The sequence below is a fragment of the Drosophila teissieri genome, chromosome 2L, assembly GCF_016746235.2.
Source record: "Drosophila teissieri strain GT53w chromosome 2L, Prin_Dtei_1.1, whole genome shotgun sequence".
NCBI lineage: Eukaryota > Metazoa > Arthropoda > Insecta > Diptera > Drosophilidae > Drosophila > Drosophila teissieri.
Genome location: NC_053029.1, coordinates 12,451,967 through 12,470,606, shown reverse-complemented (window position 1 = coordinate 12,470,606; position 18,640 = coordinate 12,451,967). Strand labels below are relative to the sequence as shown.

General features: G+C 44.6%; 2 protein-coding genes across 11 annotated transcripts; both read left to right on the top strand.

Moving 5' to 3' along the window:
• The first annotated feature begins 410 nt into the window (after nt 1-410).
• On the top strand, nt 411-13,712 carry LOC122611466 (gastrula zinc finger protein XlCGF57.1-like). Of its 10 annotated transcripts, none has more exons than XM_043784586.1 (8): nt 411-700; nt 3,611-3,723; nt 5,873-5,988; nt 6,099-6,863; nt 9,437-9,604; nt 10,356-11,093; nt 11,768-11,980; nt 12,068-13,712. In XM_043784586.1, the coding sequence occupies exons 4-8, from the start codon at nt 6,329-6,331 to the stop codon at nt 12,682-12,684; spliced, it is 2,271 nt and encodes a 756-aa protein (XP_043640521.1). In that variant the 5' UTR covers nt 411-700; nt 3,611-3,723; nt 5,873-5,988; nt 6,099-6,328; the 3' UTR covers nt 12,685-13,712. The 10 variants fall into 10 exon arrangements, with proteins under 10 accessions (XP_043640521.1, XP_043640520.1, XP_043640517.1 ...); XM_043784585.1 differs by having other exon boundaries at nt 10,353-11,093; XM_043784582.1 differs by having other exon boundaries at nt 6,099-7,397; nt 10,353-11,093.
• Nucleotides 13,713-15,828: 2,116 nt separating this feature from the next.
• LOC122612915 (gastrula zinc finger protein XlCGF8.2DB-like) lies at nt 15,829-18,443 on the top strand. Its single transcript, XM_043786839.1, has 3 exons — nt 15,829-16,259; nt 17,012-17,515; nt 18,190-18,443. Exons 1-3 carry the CDS (start codon nt 15,941-15,943, stop codon nt 18,441-18,443), a joined length of 1,077 nt encoding a protein of 358 aa, XP_043642774.1. The 5' UTR covers nt 15,829-15,940.
• The last annotated feature ends 197 nt before the right edge of the window (nt 18,444-18,640 follow it).

The window sequence follows — 18,640 nt, the reverse complement described above, 5'->3', positions numbered from 1 at the left end:
AATCCAATGAGTACATTAAAAAAAAAAAACATTTCCCCCAAAATCTGGTTTAAAAATTGTGTAATTTTCGTTACGCATTTAATTTTTTTCAAAAAATTATGAAAACAAAATTTGCATATGCAATAAATCTCATTTCAAATTAAGTAATTTCTAACCAGGTTAGTTTATATTTCAATTATTACACACCAAAATCTATTAAATTTACGCTGCTAATTATTTGTATTATTTAATATTAAAAAACAAAACTTTATTTCCAAAGCTATCGAAGCAGTGCCATCTCTAGTTCCGTATTTTTGTGCTTTTGGTATTTATCAAGTTACAATGCCCATAAAGCACGGTCACACTGCCGGCGCTGGAGATCTATCGATTCCCACTGGCCGCGTTGTATCGATGTCATATCGATACTTCTTCCAGCTCTATACACTGCTTCTCTCGCTCTTCCGCCCGCAACTAAAACTCTGGATCCGCGATAAATGTTAAGAAAATAAAGACACCGCTCTAATTAAATGGCCAACCACAAGTGTACAGTGCGCGCAATGCAGTTAGTGATCAGTGGAGAGTGATATCCGAGATCGGGGCACAAAGCCAAGATCGCCATTAAGCAATCCGGGAACGGCGTCTGTTGAAAAGGGACGCTGCTGCAACCAGAAAAAGGAGTGGTAGCTCGCTGGTCTATGGATAAAACCTAACTATATCGCTGGTAAGTGCAATTCGATTTGGCGATGCCCGCATTCATATTCAAAGTGGTCAATTGGACCCGGTCGAATTTGTGTGCTTAACCGTTTTGCCGCCTTTTTGTGCCCAAGCCCCAAAAAAGCAGAACTTCTGCGAGAAGGGGTTGGGGAGGGAGAGGCGGAGACGGCGGCAGCGAATCGTTAATAAGAACAACGCAATCGCACGCACACACACATGCGGGCTCGAGCACGCATTGTATCTGTATCTTGCGGTGTCTCTCGTACTCGCTCTCGCTCTCTCGCTGCCTCCACACCTCTGGCCAGTGCTGCCATTTGTATTCTTTCTAGCCAGGTGCTGCTTTGGTTCTTTTTCTGCTCTGATTTGTAAATTTAGTTGAAGTAGGGTTCGTCTAATTAGAATATTGCTTTAGACGGATTTTCAATCATTAATTTGTATTTTATTACGTGGCTTACGTTAATGTTAGCTTTTAGCAGTTGATCCTTTGTAAGGCAGAGGTAAATTATAAAACCCTTACAGCTGAGAAGGTCGGGGTAATCCAATCATTGTTATTAGCTATACAGCAACATGACACGCTTATTTAGTAAACAACAACAGAAACAACATTTAACTATTCTTTTAATGTTACTGTAACAGCTACTTTAATCTGTTAAGTGTTTGTCGAAATAAAGGATGGCAACAGAGCTTAAGAATTTAATAGCTGATTATTAAACACTAGATATAACATTAGACAACCTAGTTACATTGCCACATTTAAGGAGTTGAATAAATAACAAAAAAAATAAAGAGTCGCGCTCGTAGATATCCTCGCCAAAGCCAAACCGGCTGCACTGGTGCTCCCACTGGACTTTTGTGCTTTCGGCTGCCGCCCGAACGCGCCGCACGAAGAACTTTTACATCGGTCGCCTTTGCCTGCTCGCCTTCTGCTGCCTCCGCGTCTCATTCAGTTTTCAGTTTGCTTTGCTCTGTTCGCCGTTCACCACCGCCTCTCACCCGCGCGGCGTTTCGATTCTGATTGCCACTACTGTTGCACACACACACACACACACACATTCGCCGGAGAGTGTGCCCGCCACCACCACCGTTGCAATATCAAGTAAATTTTCATATACTGGCGTCATAAGAACGAACCGAACAACCTTTTTAAAGCATGTAAAAACTGCAGTGTTGTACGAGGGGGTAGCTGCTAGAGGGGTCGGGGCAAGCAGGGGAGAGTACCGGGGTTGATTGGAAACAATTGTGTTTATTTGTGAAATTCGCATGCAAAAAAGAATGCGAGAATTCTTAATCAAATGACTTTGCGGTCGACTTTGCTGCCAGTGTATTAGTGTTTGTGAGTGCGAGAGTATCTGTGTGTGCTTGTGTATGTGAGCTGCGCACATCCACAGCTACAGAGTTCCCATTAACGTCATCATCGTGTCATTCTTGCAAGTTATAGAGAGGAAGAGGGGAGACGCAGGGTTGCATTTTTTGAAATTTATTAACTATAGCACTTTAAGCGATCAGTGGCGCTCTCCGAATTGGCACTTTTTTTCGCCGCCATATGTTAGAACACAGCTCCAAATTTCGATTCCTTTGGCTTTTCCAATTGTGCCTAGATGTGTGCCTGTGAGTTTTGTTTAATAATTATGAAATGCACACTAATTGGCTGTAATGAAAATGTGACGAACGACTCTTCAACTCGATCCTCCTCTCTCGCTCTTTTTCCCATTCGATTTGCCGCTCTCTCGTTCGAAATTTGAGCGACAGACAAACAAAATTAAAAATAAAAAGCGGCAGCAGCGGCAATAATTATAACTATAACTCGAGTTTCGGATCTCGGCATATAGAATGTGAGCCAAAAGGCAAAACTTGTATCGACGCGCCGCCTGTACTCGCTTCACTCTCTCCCTCTCTATCTCTCGCGCTCTCTCGCTCGCTCGTTAGCAGCTCTCTCAGCTTTCATTTTTCTGTCTCGCCTCCTCGCTTTATTTTGTACTTACGCTTTGCGATTCAATTCGTTTTTATTGGTTTTCCGCTTTAGGCGGCTGGGAATTGTACGTAGCGTCGTTCGTGCAAAACGTTGTTGTTGCTGGGCCAGGGGGCTAAGGGGTGGCGTTGCCGTTGTCGTTCAATGAATAATGAGAGACAATGTAAGGCAAAGAGAGGGAGAGAGGCAGACAAGAGAGAGAGAGAGACGAGACAAGAATAACAAAAAAAAATAAAATAAAAAAAAGCAAAGCCGTGTACAAAAGTGCACGAAAAGCAGTGGGCAAGAAGGGAACAAAGAGGAGGCGGCATGGCAAGAAAGACACAACTTTTTTTCCCTGCTGGCAGCCAAAAGCAAAGCAGAGTGGGGAGAAGTAGAGAACGAGGAGAGGCCCCCCGTCTAGAATCTAGATGAAAAGCAGAGAAGACTGGCTGGCCACAGAGATGCACGCACATACAGCTCTTCTAGATATAGATACAATTAATTTGATTTGTTAGCACCGAAACCACACCGCACCGCACCGCTCGTTTCCAAATGGAATAGTTGGAAATGTAAAATTTGCAATACCCCCCTATACCAATTCCCATTCCCTTTCCAATTAGAGTTAGAATATTTTTGCTCTTCTTTCCACGCAGACGCAGCCTTAGTTTCGCTGTGTTTGTGACTTTTGCATACATATGTATGTACATATACATATATTGACTGCAAATAAATTTTCGCTTGATTTGCTTTCGCCCCCCGTCCGCTCTTTCCACACACGTATGCAAGTATGTAGGTATGTGTGTGGAAGTGGAACCAAAACTGAAACCGAAACTGGAAGCAAAGGGAAAAGGGGAAGACTGTACCGCGGGCCGTTTGAATATTTCGCGTAAACATAAACACCGCAAACAAACTGTTGCTCACTGGTTATTATTGTTGCCATGTCTCCCCTCTCGTTTCTGCTTGCAGGTGGCCCGCCCCAAAGGAACCTCCGCATCCGTCTAAATATACCTTCAAGTCCGCTCCTGGCGAGCCTCCCCAGTAAAATCGGCGGAATCGGGCCAAGAAGAGAATCACATGAGGTAAGTGATTTCAATTGCCGCTGCTTTCACATCAAGATACAGGGTGATTTTACCTCTCACCACCCAAAGGGGTTATTCAACCCCATTTGATACGGATCATTCTTGTATTTGGACCATATGGCTCAGTGTTTTTGTATAAAACAGCGATTTTGAAATTTATAATCCCTTCCGTAACGAGTAACCTAATTCGCTGGAAAGCAACTGCTAAAAGTGCAATCTCAGAGATACAAATTAAACCTGAATCGTGTCGGTTTTTTCTTGTTACCTTATATACAGGTGGATATTACTTCATCAACAGATAAGTTTTCCAGAACCATTTAAATGATATATTAACCAAGTTTCGTCTTTAATATTTCTTTCATCCTATAGATAGACTAATAATGTCATCAGTCTATTGTAGATCGATCGCAATGATTCTAGGATAATCTGACTGATAAATTCTATATTATCCATTAGTTTGAAGATTATCATTAGCTTTAAATGTTATTTATAGTGATTCACTGAATTAATCGTAGGAAAAATATATTATCAAAGAAGAAACTTTTGAAGCTATAATCTTAAAGATATGCTTAGATAAATTGAATTGGGCATAGTTGCCGGTAGTTTCTACAAAATACTTTAGATGTGTTGATAGAGTACTAAGGTTTTTGACCTGCGTTTGTGGTTTGCACTCTATTAATTCGTTTTGTGGCGATGCTTGAGTTACAGTTACTTAATAGGGGGCGGGGGGTCCACCCCCTTTCCAGATTGGGCCATTTGTCTTGTGCTCTGTGCTTGGCTTCATCAGCACTTTACATGCCCGAAACGAAACCCGCCCACTTTTTTTTCTTGTTGTTTTTGTGTTTCTGCCCGGGCTGGGCACTTGCACACACTCACACATGTGCGTGCAGAAGACATACATATGTATTTGGAGATTTGCACACACACATCAATGAAACATTCCTACCTCACCACATTAAAAGTGGCGCCCTTTTTTAGTGTCCTTTCTCCCGCTCTGCGCTCTCCTCGATGTTTGCTGAATTATTTGCTCGAGAAAAACAAGAGAGTGTGAGAGAGCAATCAAGGGGGAGCTCCGCTCCACACCTCTCCTCTCTCTCTCGTTAGCATTTGCTTAGCATGTAAGCTGTAAGCTGTAACTGTAAAGCGCTTAGCGAAAAGGGGCGAAACCAGGACCTATGCAAACACTCCCCACCTCTCCCGCTCATGCGCGCGCTCTCCTTCTCTTCTATTGGAGCTCCCCTTGCTCTCGCCCCTCGTGCACTCTCTCATCCATCTTTAATTCGCAGCTCGGTTTTTCCTACACACGCACACACTTACGCGTTGTCTTTAATCGATTTGTACTTCTTGATATTTACATCACCTCCCCCGGCACCTAACTCGTTTTGCTCTCCCCTCTGTCTCTCTCGTTGCGCTCTCACACTCTTCTGCTTGCATTCTCTGATTGGATATCTAAATCCTGGATCCTGCCCCTCCCTCGACTGAACAGCCTCAAATTTCAGCTCCACTCCCAGTTTCGTGTCTCTTGTCATTCGTTTTGCTGCTTTTTGCCATTTACAATTTATATAAAGTTATTTCATTGTGCGCCCTCTTCTTCTTTCTCTTCCTTCGGTGATGAAGACATACATAGCAATATGGGTGTGTGTGTGTATGTGTGTGAGTCCTGTGGTCCGCTAATGGGCAATTTATATCACTTTTAATGCCCAGCAGCGAAATCAATAAAACGAAGAGCTAGCTGCCCAACATCTTTTTACATAAATTAGTCCTGGGTGATGATTGTTTACTTTAAGTGTGTGTGTGTGAGGGGGGGGGTTAGGCCTCAACTGTACTTGTGTGCACATACATACATGCATATGACATTTGCATTGTTGCACGGTTAATGGTCGCACTTTATACTGCAAATCTGTAATGTCCTTCGACTCCAGGATGCTGTGAAAATGCCACAAGACCAACACCTTTACCTCGACCATGTGGTTATCTTTGTCTGCTCATCCTGCTAAATATCATATGAATAGTCCTTTCGTAAGGAAGTTTTCAGTTTGCGGGGTTAACGCCTTGGGGTATGCAGCAAATGTGTAGCATCTTACATACATTATATTCCCGTAGATGATATACCCCTTTTCCGCAACCAATAATTTTCATCCATTTGCAGGTGAACAATACAGATTGGTTGTGCGCCAATTAAACATTCACATGGATCAACTGTTACAGTAGCAGCCACACCATCAGCCCCACAGGAACCTGAGCAACAACAGCAGCAATTTCATGGTAATTGTCCCCCGTCAGCGTCGATAAGAAAGACCGTGAATAATACCTGAGCAGCCAGAGATTAAGTGACACCACCTCCACCTTCCACTTGCCTTTTTTGTTTGTTGTAGCCACGCTCAGCGAAAGCAGTCGACAGCAGCAACAACAGCAATATGTAGGCGCTCCTCAACAGCAACACATGAAATACAACAACCAAGAACAGCAGCAACAACAACAACTACTCCCAACAAGAACAAACCAATAACTCCCATAAACAACACAACAACAATAACATCATTAGGATATTTAAAAAACAGGGCACGAGCAACGCCACAACGATCGCCCGGATCTGGACACAAGAATGCAGCACGTGAGCGCTGCCAGCTCGGTGCCATCAGTAGTAACTCCAGTTGTGACCACTGGTGGGACAACGATCACCTTGGGCGGCCCACCACCGCTTCCTAAATCCGAGCACAAAGAGGATGGCAAGCCGCCGCACGGCATCGAAATGTACAAGGTTAACATTGAGGACATTTCGCAGCTCTTCACGTACCACGAGGTCTTTGGCAAAATCCACGGCGATGTGGTCAATCATCAATTAGCAGCGGCCCACGGAGGCCAGTTGCCACCACCTCCTCCGCTTCCGCCACAGGTCACCAGCCATGCGGCAAGTGCAGCGGCAGCCGCAGCAGCGGCGTCGACGAATAATGCCGCCGTTGCAGCGGTAATGGCCTCAGCGAATGCAGCAGCGGCCGCGGCGGCAGCTGCATCGGCGGGGGGAGGACTACCGCCGGCCACCAGCGGCAATGGGGGCCAGCAGGTGACGGTGACGACGACCAGCAGCTCGACTAGCAGCGGCGGGAGCACCACCAGTGGGGGCACCACGACCACGGCGGGTGAGTTGCTTATGCCTAAAATGGAGGGCGGCATTCATGGCGTGGACGGCAGCGGCAATGGCGGCAATGGTGGCGGGCAAAACGTGGCGCTGGCGCCAGACGGTACGCCCATTGCGACGGGGACGCACGTCTGCGACATCTGCGGCAAGATGTTCCAGTTCCGGTACCAGCTGATCGTGCACCGGCGCTACCACAGCGAACGGAAACCGTTTATGTGCCAGGTGTGCGGCCAGGGGTTCACCACGTCGCAGGATTTGACGCGCCACGGCAAGATCCACATTGGCGGGCCCATGTTCACCTGCATCGTGTGCTTCAATGTGTTCGCGAACAATACGAGCCTGGAGCGGCACATGAAACGGCACTCGACGGACAAACCGTTCGCCTGCACCATTTGCCAAAAGACCTTTGCCCGCAAAGAGCACCTGGACAATCACTTCCGCTCGCACACGGGCGAAACGCCCTTCCGTTGCCAGTACTGCGCCAAGACGTTCACGCGCAAGGAGCACATGGTCAACCATGTGCGCAAACACACGGGTGAGACGCCACATCGTTGCGATATTTGTAAGAAGTCCTTTACGCGCAAGGAACACTATGTTAACCACTACATGTGGCACACTGGTGAGTGTGATTGATTGGTGGGGGCGGACAATGCGAGCGGCGAGCGCCAAAACAAAAAGACAGATCAGATTCTCTCAGAACTTAATACCAAAAAAAAAAAAAAAAAATCCAAGACCAACTCCAGTCAGACCAAATTCTATCCATAGAGTACAAGAACAACAACAGCCATCACCACATCACACCAACCAACCAAACCAACCAAGAACCAAATCAAAAATTCAACCAACCAACCAAACCAATCAAAAAGAATTGACAAAAAGCACCGCAAAAAATTTATATAAACTTCATCGTGCGTCCTACGTCTTCTTCCACCCACTCTCTCATACACTTCTATCTCGCTCATCGCTTGTGCTTCTTCTACCCGCAACTCCCACAGCCCCGCCCACTGTACTCACACAGAGAGAAAAAACATAAACTCATCTTGGTCATTAATTTGGTACCTTTTCCTGGCCAAACATCTCACTTATCTGACAACCTGCTAAGAAAGAAAGTGCCTAAATCCTAATTTCATTTCGTATAAAAACATCTTAGAAATGTTTTCTAAATTCCTTTATATATACTCACACTAGAACCGCATGAATTCCTTTTTTTAAATGATATAACATTCTAAGGATAGTATTGCAAATCAGTTCAGAAACATAGTAACTAATTGTGCTTTAGGGTTTCATAAATTTAATAATTGCATACACCCATTGCACTCAAGCTATTGTTTTTGAATCTGAACAACTTTGGTATAGATATTGTTCTGATTTTTTTTCTCTGTGTCAACTAACGCTTCAAGTGAGCGAATCTCCAGAGAATTGGAGAACGCTCCTCGCCTAATCCCGCTACAAAATTAAAAGAAAACACGCTCACTCGCTCATACCGCTCCATTTCCCCCCAACCATGATCTCTGCATCACACATCCCCAGCTTCACCAAGTCTTAATCATGCTCACATGCACCACCAAACACTTCATCCAGTGCTCGCTCCACTCCATCACTCCAAGTCCAAGTCCAATCCTTCACTCCCGATTCGATTCGATTTTAATGCCTGTGCAACTTTGTCTACGCTCTCTCTGCTGTCAAACAGGGTGTCCAAACCAAAGCAAAGAAAAGTCAAGAAAGTAAAGAAAAGCTAAGAAAAGCTAAGAAAAGTTCGTTGTTGCTGCTTGTCGATTGCCAACGTCTCTGTGTAACTGCGACATTTAACACTCGATCACACGAAAGCAATTGGATCACACACAACACATGAAACACACACACATCCCAGCTCATAATCTGCATAATATCTGCTATGTAGGCTTAGATACCTACCTTAACTTTAGCTCTTTGGCGATACTTTCTTCTGGAACCCCACGTTCCGCACAAAAACGTAAAAAAGAATAAGTACGATAACAAAAAAAATAACAACATCCTGAGGACCAGCAATGAGTAGAAGCAGAGTTGACAGGCACACACAAAACAAAACAAAACAAAACACACATCCAATGAACATCCACACCACATACAATCCACACCACATCTGACACCACCACGCCCACGTCCATATGCCCGAGCCAGCAGCCTCCGTTCGCTTCGTTCGTTCGAAACCACAACAACGCAAGCCACGGCCAGTTTCACACCAAACAGAAAAAAAACGAAGAAAAGATTTTAATACGAAAGAAAAAACCCACCCACCCACGCAGCCACCCAACCACTAAACTATCATAAAAAAAAAAAAGAAGAAAAGACTGAGCGGTGCGCGAGGATGGGTCGGGGGATCTGAAATTTTGTTTTTTCTCCGATTCGCCAACATTTCTCCAATGAGCTTCCGCAAAGATCCTCGTGGAGAAATGGCCGCTGATTCGAGTTAAGCGAGAAAAAAGAAAATGCTTGCGCTAACGAATGCGATTTTGTCTTGTCGAACGAGATCAAACGACATTCCCTATATACAACAATTCCGTTCTGTTCTGCTACCCTCTCCCACAAATCCAGGTCAAACGCCGCACCAGTGCGATGTCTGCGGCAAGAAATACACGCGCAAGGAGCACCTAGCCAACCATATGCGATCCCACACCAACGAGACGCCGTTCCGTTGCGAGATCTGCGGCAAGAGCTTTAGCCGCAAGGAGCACTTCACCAATCACATACTTTGGCATACAGGTAAAGAGACAAAACGAATCGTAAGCCCGCTTCCTGTTCCTCGATCCCAGCCTCCAGCTACAGTCCACGACACATGAAATACCCTGTATACACAGACACTTGGCGGCGCAGCGATAACGAACTCTCGCTAGGATTGGGGTAAAAGCTAGTTGCACTCCACTGTTCCTCGTGGATCAATTACTTTTCCATAGCTATTTAACATAACATTTTAAAATAGGAAAACTATTTCAATTCTTTAAGAAATTAACTATACAAATATTACTTATGTTATGTTATGTTTTAGAATTCCTGACAGCAATACTATGTTTTCATAGTCATTTACAGAGTAGATATGCAAACGTTGTTGCTCTGTATAAAAACATGTTCTAATAAGACTTAACTAAAAAATCACCAAGTTTTAAAAACCTTTTGCTATACAACCTTTTGTGTATACAAGTTTAGCTATCAAAGTTTTTAATCCCTTCAATCTGTTTTTGAATCGGCCTCAAGGTTCAGATCTCCGGGCTCTTGAAGTTAGTTTTCCTTAAATACAGATCGCGGAGACAGTGAACACACGATTGTAACACACAGCCATTTCCCCCGTCGCCAGGAGGAGATACAACACAAAAACCAATCCGCGCCAGGTGTCCAGTGACCCGCAACCTGCCAGCCCAAACCATGACCGCCCCCTTGTTCCATGGCGATGATTACTAATCTCTAAACATTTTCTCGTCCCATTCGCGCGACACACACACATTTGCCACGCAAGCAGGCGAGACGCCGCACCGGTGCGACTTCTGCTCCAAGACGTTTACGCGCAAGGAGCACTTGCTTAACCACGTGCGTCAGCACACGGGAGAGTCGCCACACCGCTGCTCCTACTGCATGAAGACGTTCACGCGCAAGGAGCACCTGGTCAACCACATACGCCAGCACACGGGTGAGACACCGTTCAAGTGCACGTACTGCACGAAAGCGTTCACGCGCAAAGATCACATGGTTAATCATGTACGGCAACATACAGGCGAGTCGCCGCACAAGTGCACGTACTGCACCAAGACGTTCACGCGCAAGGAGCACCTGACGAACCATGTGCGCCAGCACACGGGCGACTCCCCGCACCGCTGCTCCTACTGCAAGAAGACCTTCACGCGGAAGGAGCACCTGACGAACCATGTGCGCCTGCACACGGGCGACTCGCCGCACAAGTGCGAGTACTGCCAGAAGACGTTTACGCGGAAGGAGCACCTCAACAATCATATGCGCCAGCATTCGAGCGACAATCCGCATTGCTGCAACGTTTGCAACAAGCCGTTTACGCGCAAGGAGCATCTGATCAACCACATGTCACGGTGCCACACCGGTGACCGGCCCTTCACTTGCGAGACGTGCGGCAAATCGTTCCCGCTCAAGGGCAATCTGCTCTTCCATCAGCGCAGCCATACCAAGGGCCAGGAGATGGAGCGGCCATTCGCCTGCGAGAAGTGCCCCAAGAACTTCATCTGCAAAGGTGAGTGAGCGAGCTCTATGATTGTTGCTGTGCGTGGCATGCATCCTGTGGAAGCACGCGTGGCGTGGCGTCAGCATAGTGTCCCAGCCCCAGCTCCAGCTACAGTCATAATCCAAAAACCTTAATCCCAATCCTTTCCTCCAGTTGCTGCTGTGGGGATTGCTTTCACAGCCTTCAAATGTCGTTTTCGGCGGTCAAGTCTAGTCAGAAACCAAATCAAAAATCGTTTATTTTTTTAATGTTTAGTTAAAAGACTGAAATACTCATGCACTTGAAAAGATTGCAGGTTTTTTATTATTGGTAGCCCTTTTAATTAAACAGTAAACAAAAACAATTTCAAAATAGAATATCAAGTCATATTGAAAGTAATTTGTTATGTTTTTAATACAATTCTATTATTTAAATATTGTTCCCGAATAAATAATACAAATAAGTACATATTAAGGTCAGTGCTAAAGTAATTGATTTACATACCTATCAGATTTCTTCAAGCAATATTTAAGATTTCGGTTTCTTGGTAACACAAAAGATGACTAGACATAAACCTCTTAAGCCTAATTTGCATGCCAACAACGACTGTGAGAGCAAGCCCCCAAAACTTACCTGAGCCGTTTTCGAAATTCAAGATCCCCGACGATCAGATCTTCATGTCGCTTCCATTGTCCGTTTCGCAGGTCACTTGGTCTCGCACATGCGCTCCCATTCGGGTGAGAAACCACACGCGTGCACACTGTGCAGCAAGGCGTTCGTCGAGCGCGGCAATTTGAAGCGCCACATGAAGATGAATCACCCGGATGCTATGATGCCGCCACCACCCGTGCATCCGCATCCGCAAATACCGGCTGGTGTGCTGACGCAAGTCAAGCAGGAAGTGAAACCGATCATAAGTGAGTCGGCAAACACGACTGCGCTAGCGCAAGCGAGTCTCCCCGTGCCCAAGTCGCCCAACTTAACCGGTCCTCCTACCGTTTCAGTTCCCCACCACTCGGCGACCACCACGATGCACACCATCCAGCAGATCACGGCGGGAGCGGCGGGCGGAGGCGGTGCGGTCCAGTTAACTCCGGGTCTGGTGCCTCTGGTTACCTCCACGCTCATCTCACATAATGCGGCTGCCCAACAGCAGTCGCAGAAGCAGCAAGCAGCCGCTGCAGAAGCTGCACAGCAACAGGCCGCAGCCGCCGCTGCTGCCCAACAGCAAGCAGCCCAGCAACAGGCGGCTGCTGCACATCAGCAGCATCAACAACAAGTGGCCGCCCAACATCAACAGCAGGCTGCAGTGGCTGCTCATCAGCAGCAGCAACAGCAGTTGCAGCAGCAGCAACAACTGCTTCAGTTGTCCATCCAACAGGCGGCTCACCATCACCAGCAGGAGCAGCATCGTCAACAGCAGCAACAGCAACACCAGCAGCAACAACAGCAGCAGCATCACCAGCAGCAACAGCAGGGCCATCCGCAGGCCCCGCCACCGCAACAGCAACAGCAGCCGCCGCCCATCGCCTTGATCAGTGACCCTAGTGCTCTGGCACGCGCCGCCATCCAGCTGCAGCATCTGCCTGCGAACGTGGAACAGCACCCGGTTGTTTACTAACAGTAGCCCCTCCTGCACGGCTACACTCCCACCACAGCTCACTCCAGCAGCACGACCAGCACCTCAATAGCGGCCACTGCGTCGTCGCAAGCGGCGTGGTGAAGGCAAGCGTGCCACCAGTGAGCCAGTGCTAGTGAGCCGAGCTGACGCGACTTCTCTAAATAGGACACACACCATAACAAGCGCACCCCATATAAGCAGCTAGTTGTATGTACAATAGTTTTAGCAGCGCGCTGGTTACGCTGATCTGCGGCCCCAAGCGAAATCGTCGTATGCAGGGTTTCTAGGGTGTGACGATTCTTAAAGCAAGTGTGGATAGTAAAATTTTACTTTTAGGACGAAATGGTACAGGTTTGCCGTTCAAATGTCCTGGCTTCTAAAACCCGAAATCCAAGTGATGTTTATACAATATTTCGTTGGCAATTATGAATATGTTTATTCGTAAAATATTCTAAACAAACAATTTGAAATCAAATCACCCTAGGAACTTATTAAGCTATTCCGCAATCGCAAGCAATCTAAATACTTCTCAACTAGTCTGCCGCCGCCAGCTTTAACGTGCAATACGAATCATCTCATAGTTTGTTCTTGGTATCTCTCTTTTTGTGTATCTTTAATGCTTAGGCGCTTAGCGTCTAATTTTATTCACGTGTTTTCTACATTTTTGAAATGTGTGCCAGGCGGCGCGTGATTTTGCTTGAGTCGATTGATATGGTTTGTTGTGATATCCAGTTGTTCCTAAGCTGCGCTTAGTGAAACCAACAGATACAAAAACCAATCCGACGCAGCCAATTTTCTCGCTAGACACTTTAAGAAAGGGCTTTTGGTTGCCGTAACCAGCAAAGCGCACCATCTTGTATTTTTATTGTGTTTTGACTAAGTTATGATTATATCCTTATGGAGCGACATTCATAGAAAGCATCCTCATCATACATAAACATATGCAGATATGCATAGGCATACAATTATAATATATACTTATAGTTTGTAAATAACACGCAACCAGACCCTTGGAAATCTATCGAAAATTGTTATCACAATTGTATTATTTTTGCATTTTCCAAGGCGGATCATTGATAACAAGCAAAGGCGCGAAAACGTTCACATATATTGGCCAAGTGTAGTCCTTAACCCAGTTTACAATATATCAAGCCCTGAAAGTGGGGCTGTGATGATTACGAGATATATATTATTATATGACAGCGGAAACAGAAGCAGCATAACGGCAGACCCAACTAACGAGATAATGAAGGGGATTAAACAAACAAGTTATTATATTTAATGTTAGTTGAACTACTAAAAGTAATAATTGAAAACACGGATCGAAGGAATGGAGAAGCGAGTTGTTCCCGCATGGGAAAGGGAGTAGTTTTTAGTTGGGCGCGTCGCCCAATCATTATGATTACAATTACAATTACGATTATGATATATGAATACTAAACCTATAACAACAAGTTATTACCCCACTATTAAAGTTAACAAGCAACAACAACAACAACAACAACCCATACATATACATATATACGACTAGGCACAACTCTAAAATTAATTATAACCCTTAACTGTGCTTGTGTTGAAAACAACAAACATTAAGAACAAGTTAGAGCCGTAACGAAATAAAAGAAAGTGAAATAATTGACGAGAAAGCCCCAAGCGCCACAAGCAACAACATATCTGCTTTCAATTTTACAAAAAAAGAAAATGGAAATCTAAAAAAAATATATTAAACACGAGTCAAAGTTTAATAATTTAGTAAGAAAACACAATACACTGACAAACTGACAGACACACGACCCACACATTATGCTTCCTTTTAATTCAACATTTTATACATTTAATTATCAAAAATTAAATGCTTAAAATACAATTTTAATTTAATTTAACAAACTGTAACTGTACACGAATAAACGGAAAATGTAAAACTGTTTGTTTCACCATTTAAAGACTCAACTTGGTTTTATTTAACTTAATTTAATTCATTCACGATCATCGCAGCAAAGTGCACATTTTGAATACACTTAGAATGCAGGGAACAATTGAAAATTGTAAAAAAATTATCATTGATATGCATCTATTTTGCTTTCACACTAAAAATTCTCATTTTCAAAGTCGCAAACACACTATCACACATCTATGATTATGTAGCTGAGTATCCGTGTTAGTTTTGGGTGTTTTTGGATTTTTGGTGATGTGTATAGAGCGCAGTATATAGAATGCATATAGAGATATATATTATTGTACGATTATTGACTAATATATAACGGATATGTATGTGTAGTACGTGGACAGCCAGTTTAAGGAGAACATACACTTGTGTTGCAATATTAATGAAGAAACGAAACATTTTACTTGTAAGTTGCGTAGTGCAAGCCGTGAGAATAGAGGTAACTTTCTCCACCACACACTCACTGATCGACAGACACACACCCATTAACCTTAATGATAAACCGCTGGGATGGCGCTGAAAATGTTTCCTAGGAGAAATGAACAGAAGCTGAAGAAAACGCTTGGAACGCCCCAATTAACGTAAACATTAAAAGCAACAAACAGTAACAATACTAAATAGAAACAATAATGTACTATAAATCAGATACAATACAACACTATATATACCTAAAATATATATGCCTATACGACAGAAATTGGACAACAAATGAAATATATATATATATATAGTATATATTGTACAAGTTACGAGTAAAATGTAATTAAAATTTATGAAGTAGTAAGCACTAAACAAAACAAATAAATGAGCAGCAAAAACGCGCAGCATAAGCATAAAAACTGATTTTACAAGAAACCTTTTAAATATATTTTTCAGCTGGTATCTGGGCTTAAAACTGAGTAATAAAACGACACTTTGCAGGATTACAGTTTTTTTGGTAGTCCTGTATAGCCTTATATAGCTGAGCTACTATCGCTTCGTTTTGCCATCTCAAAAAGGATGTCATTTAGCCCGATTTGCCTGGAAACCCACCCCTAAATGACCTTCGCACTAGGTAGCATGGGACTGACCGTGGCAACGGATCGCATTCGTTAGTATTCGAAGCACCACGATCGAGAACAGACCGCAGATGACGTCCGCCAGCGATACAGGTAAGATATTGGCCAAAAACAAAAAAAACCTATAACCTTGAGCGCATTCAGATGATCGTCCTTCAACTTTTCAGAACCCACTGCAGCATTGCTGCTCCAGCTTAATGACGATGTCCTGGCTTTGATCAGGTTGAACAGGAGACTGGAGAGCATAGTGCAGATGCTCTGGAGGGCCCTGGAGTGGTTGGGCAATGGACATCGACGAGGACGCGCTCGCTTCATGGACGAGGATGTGCGACTGCTTCACCGGGTATTGCCCAACCTAAAGAGCTTCAAACTCAGGGGCTGCCAAACCACCGGGAAGTACCTCTGCGACCTGGAGCACCTTACCGATCTCCGCGGCAAGAAATACACGCGCAAGGAGCACCTAGCCAACCATATGCGATCCCACACCAACGAGACGCCGTTCCGTTGCGAGATCTGCGGCAAGAGCTTTAGCCGCAAGGAGCACTTCACCAATCACATACTTTGGCATACAGGTAAAGAGACAAAACGAATCGTAAGCCCGCTTCCTGTTCCTCGATCCCAGCCTCCAGCTACAGTCCACGACACATGAAATACCCTGTATACACAGACACTTGGCGGCGCAGCGATAACGAACTCTCGCTAGGATTGGGGTAAAAGCTAGTTGCACTCCACTGTTCCTCGTGGATCAATTACTTTTCCATAGCTATTTAACATAACATTTTAAAATAGGAAAACTATTCTCAATTCTTTAAGAAATTAACTATACAAATATTACTTATGTTATGTTATGTTTTAGAATTCCTGACAGCAATTCCATGTTTTCGTAGTCATTTACAGAGTAGATTTGCAAAGGTTGTTGCTCTGTATAAAAACATGTTCTAATAAGACTTAACTTAAAAGTCACCAAGTTTTAAAAACCTTTTGCTAATTCCAAATTTTGTGTATAAAAGTTTAGCTATCAAAGTTGAATACTTTACTTTTTAATCGCTTCAATCTGTTTTTGATCAGATCTCTGGGCTCTTGAAGTTAGTTTTCCTTAAATACAGATCGTGGAGACAGTGAACACACGATTGTAACACACAGCCATTTCCCCCGTCGCCAAGAGGAGATAGAACACAAAAACCAATCCGCGCCAGGTGTCCAGTGACCCGCAACCTGCCAGCCCAAACCATGACCGCCCCCTTGTTCCATGGCGATGATTACTAATCTCTAAACATTTTCTCGTCCCATTCGCGCGACACACACACATTTGCCACGCAAGCAGGCGAGACGCCGCACCGGTGCGACTTCTGCTCCAAGACGTTTACGCGCAAGGAGCACTTGCTTAACCACGTGCGCCAGCACACGGGAGAGTCGCCACACCGCTGCTCCTACTGCATGAAGACGTTCACGCGCAAGGAGCACCTGGTCATCCACATACGCCAGCACACGGGTGAGACACCGTTCAAGTGCACGTACTGCACCAAGACGTTTACGCGCAAGGACCTCCTGACGAACCATGTGCGCCAGCACACGGGCGACTCCCCGCACCGCTGCTCCTACTGCGAGAAGACCTTTACGCGGAAGGAGCACCTGACGAACCATGTGCGCCTGCACACGGGCGACTACCCGCACCGCTGCTCCTACTGCGAGAAGACCTTTACGCGGAAGGAGCACCTGACGAACCATGTGCGCCTGCACACGGGCGACTCGCCGCACAATTGCGAGAACTGCCAGAAGACGTTTACGCGGAAGGATCATCTGATCAACCACATGTCTCGGTGCCACGGTGAGTGAGCGAGCTTTGAGATTGTTGCTGTGCGTGGCATGCATCCAGTGGAGGCACGCGTGGCGTGGCGTCAGCATAGTGTCCCAGCCCCAGCTCCAGCTACAGTCATAATCCAAAAACCTTAATCCCAATCCTTTCCTCCAGTTGCTGCTGTGGGGATTGCTTTCACAGCCTTCAAATGTCGTTTTCGGCGGTCAAGTCTAGTCAGAAACCAAATCAAAAATCGTTTATTTTTTTAATGTTTAGTTAAAAGACTGAAATACTCATGCACTTGAAAAGATTGCAGGTTTTTTATTATTGGTAGCCCTTTTAATTAAACAGTAAACAAAAACAATTTCAAAATAGAATATCAAGTCATATTGAAAGTAATTTGTTATGTTTTTAATACAATTCTATTATTTAAATATTGTTCCCGAATAAATAATACAAATAAGTACATATTAAGGTCAGTGCTAAAGTAATTGATTTACATACCTATCAGATTTCTTCAAGCAATATTTAAGATTTCGGTTTCTTGGTAACACAAAAGATGACTAGACATAAACCTCTTAAGCCTAATTTGCATGCCAACAACGACTGTGAGAGCAAGCCCCCAAAACTTACCTGAGCCGTTTTCGAAATTCAAGATCCCCGACGATCAGATCTTCATGTCGCTTCCATTGTCCGTTTCGCAGGTCACTTGGTCTCGCACATGCGCTCCCATTCGGGTGAGAAACCACACGCGTGCACACTGTGCAGCAAGGCGTTCGTCGAGCGCGGCAATTTGAAGCGCCACATGAAGATGAATCACCCGGATGCTATGATGCCGCCACCACCCGTGCATCCGCATCCGCAAATACCGGCTGGTGTGCTGACGCAAGTCAAGCAGGAAGTGAATCCGATCATAAGTGAAACCGATCAGTTGCAGAAAATTAAAATAGAATTTTAATTTATTTTAACAAACTGTAACTGTACACAAATAAACGGAAAATGTTAAACTGTGTTTTTCAACATTTAAAGACTCAACTTGGTTTTATTTAACTTAATTTAATTCATTCACGATCATCGCAGCAAGTGCACATTTTGAATACACTTAGAATGCAGGGAACAATTGAAAATTGTAAAAAAATTATCATTGATATGCAT